The 3,033-nt window shown below is 25.7% G+C and overlaps 1 protein-coding gene across 1 annotated transcript; it reads left to right on the top strand.

Annotated features, from left to right (window-relative positions):
- The first annotated feature begins 331 nt into the window (after positions 1 to 331).
- LOC105626105 (zinc finger CW-type PWWP domain protein 1-like) lies at positions 332 to 2,189 on the top strand. Its single transcript, XM_012207417.1, has 4 exons — positions 332 to 488; positions 1,148 to 1,344; positions 1,623 to 1,733; positions 1,932 to 2,189. Exons 1-4 carry the CDS (start codon positions 332 to 334, stop codon positions 2,187 to 2,189), a joined length of 723 nt encoding a protein of 240 aa, XP_012062807.1.
- Positions 2,190 to 3,033: the final 844 nt, after the last annotated feature.

Below are 3,033 nucleotides of genomic sequence, written 5' to 3'. Positions count from 1 at the left end.
ATATATATAATGAAAACATTTATTTTGATAATCAAACAACTATCTTGCATATGCAAGGATGGTAACAAATATTCATGTGTGCACAAACAAATGCCTTCTTCTCCGACATCTTACGTACTTCGATATTGAAAAGTATATCCTAAACACTTTACTTTATATGTTTTAATATTGTTCACGAATAAACAAAAAACAAATTTGAATAACAAGATTTATAGTGTGCAAAATATCTATCTTTTTGTTGGCAGTAAAAACGGATACAATAAGTACATTGCAAAAAACGGATACAATAAGTACGTTGCAAAAAATGGATACAATAAATACGGATATAAAAATGAGTAAAGAAGATACATTATTATGGTTACAATCTCAAAGAGACATAGGTATATTCATCCAATGCTGTAGGAAAAGTTGCAAAAAATGGCGATATTGTGATGATTTTCACGATCCTGTAGATGTACCAAAACTTTGGTATTGTAAAATGAACTCAAGTACGTGTTTACTACTATGTTATGAATACATTGACACATATACAGGATGTTCATTTTAACTTTGTCATTAAAATGATTAAAAAGCGTTCTACAAAAAAATAACTTGAAATAAAACTTTTATTATTTTAAGGACAATCTGATAAATTGATTAGATTTCCAGTCTGGAGCAAGTGTTGGTGGGATTAATCAAACTCAAGTTGATTTTTTCAAATAATTAAAAGACATTTTATTACAGACTCGATGGATTTCAAAATAAGATTTGCATTGATTAAATTATCGGTTTGAAGCTTATCGATCATTGAGCCAAATTAGATCCAACTCGATTTTTTAAATATAGGAACATCTTATAATATTATTCATTCTTAAAAAATTTAATCCATCAGATTAGAGCCTTTTCAAAATACCTAAATATTTTGTCTTTAGTTATTTTTTCGTAAAATTTTTTAGTTATTTCGACAGCAAAGTTAAAAAGGATACCTTGTATATTAATTGATACATATATACAATATTAAGTTATATTATATTTTATTACCAAAAATTTTCATTTCATTTAAAATAATTAATATTATATATAATTATAAATATACACAACAGTACAATTTAATATGATATCTAATATATAAATAAAGAATTAAATATAAAAGACATGTATCATATAGATAAAGCTATTGCTTCTTGTTTCGTACCGGAAGTGCCAAAAATGGAGGCAGTAGAAGAAGACTTAATAGAAAATAAATACAATTGCGGAAGTCTTGTATGGGCTCATATGCATAATTATCTATGGTGGCCTGCAATCGTAGACGATTGCCCTGAGAACTTACGATATTATGAATTAAAAGAATCATCAATAATCCCTGTAAGTTCCAAAAAATATAAATACATATATGTAAAGTAATTAAAATTTTATTTATTTAAATACATTTACATTTATTTAATAAATTTAACATTTTTAATTTTTAATTAATTTAATTAATTTCTTACAACCCAGATAACATTTATGTTGCATAAGATTTCTAAAAGACGTCTTTTAGATGACTTGTATTTAAAAGATGTCTAAAAAATGTCTTTTAGATATCTTGCAATATGTATATTATCTGGAAACTTATTATAATATAATGAATAATGCTTGTGTAGGTAAAATATCATGTGACATTCTTTAAAGATGATATTATTCAACATGCTTGGCTTAATCCTAGAAGTATCAAAGCTTTCGTAAAATATAAGAAAGGAACTATTATGAAAAAGGTATCACATCATATTTATTTATTTATTTATTTACTTATCTAAAAGATTTAAAAATATTTAAGATTATTATCATTCGATTTTCATTAATTTATAATATAATAATATATATATATTTTCTTCTATCATTTTATTATATTCTCTATTATTTTTTTCTTTGGATTTTTATTTATTCGTTTTATTATTTAATTGTTTAAATAGAACAAATTTTATAAAATGAACGATAAGAAATCGCTAGAAAAAGCTTATACTTTGGCACAAAGCGCAATTCCATTATCGATATTCGAAAGATTGCAAAGATTTAGTTATATTTCACGCCTGAAAAATATGCGAGAATCTGTAAATCAGTTCGATGAGGAGGAAGATAATGAAATTCCTCCTACACCACCTCTAAAACGTATAACTTTAAAGGAATTTTGTTTAAAAAATAGACATTACACGGAAAACAAGTTTTTATAAATTACATTTCTATGAATGTATATATTTATCTTTTTGTATTTTGTGAAAACAAATTTTATAGATATTTAGTTAAACCGTTATTAAAACTTTAAAGTTTTATATGTACATTAATTGTAATACATATATGTACAAAATTATATGTTCATTATTTCTTAAGAATTATGACAATGACTCATTATAGGTATATCTTAAGAAATAATGAACATATAATTTGTATTTTTTAATTATTCAATAACAATAACACTACTATTACTTGTATTATATATTAGTATTTAATAAAGCTCTTATATGTATTATATTAATTATATTTCATCTTTGTTTCTTTACTATATGCGATGATGTTCTATTTAGTATTTTAGTGCGTTTTTAGGGAGATATGCTTCTAGCGCTATTAATTGTATCATTCTATTCATAATTTATTAGACGTAAAACAAAGATAGAATAACGCAAATAACGCTAATAGCGTCTTCCCGAACATACCTCTAGATGGTAGCGGTGGCGTAAAGATGGCATAAAGCTTTTTAAAGTAGCGATTTTGGACCTATTAACCATATTTTATACCAATAATACTAAGCGCTTATTGGACTACAGACAATTAAATCGAAATGGCGATCGAAATAGCCAATAGGAAGGCTGTCGACATTTTGCTGTTCGGTTCAGATCAAAAGAATACGCTACTTTGGTATCTAGAACTTTAAAGCGGCCTGCTTGTCGCGGCGCGCGGCGCTTGGAATGGGAAAAACCACGATCCGGATTCTGGTAATCATATATCGATAATAGTGAATAATAATTTATAAGAACGAATACCCAATATTATTAGACATCGATATAAAGATAATACGTA

This window comes from Atta cephalotes (genome assembly GCF_000143395.1).
Source record: "Atta cephalotes unplaced genomic scaffold scaffold00004, whole genome shotgun sequence".
Taxonomy (NCBI): Eukaryota; Metazoa; Arthropoda; class Insecta; order Hymenoptera; family Formicidae; genus Atta; species Atta cephalotes.
The sequence above is the reverse complement of the archived record's forward strand: the minus strand, read 5'-3'. Positions and strand labels throughout refer to the sequence as shown.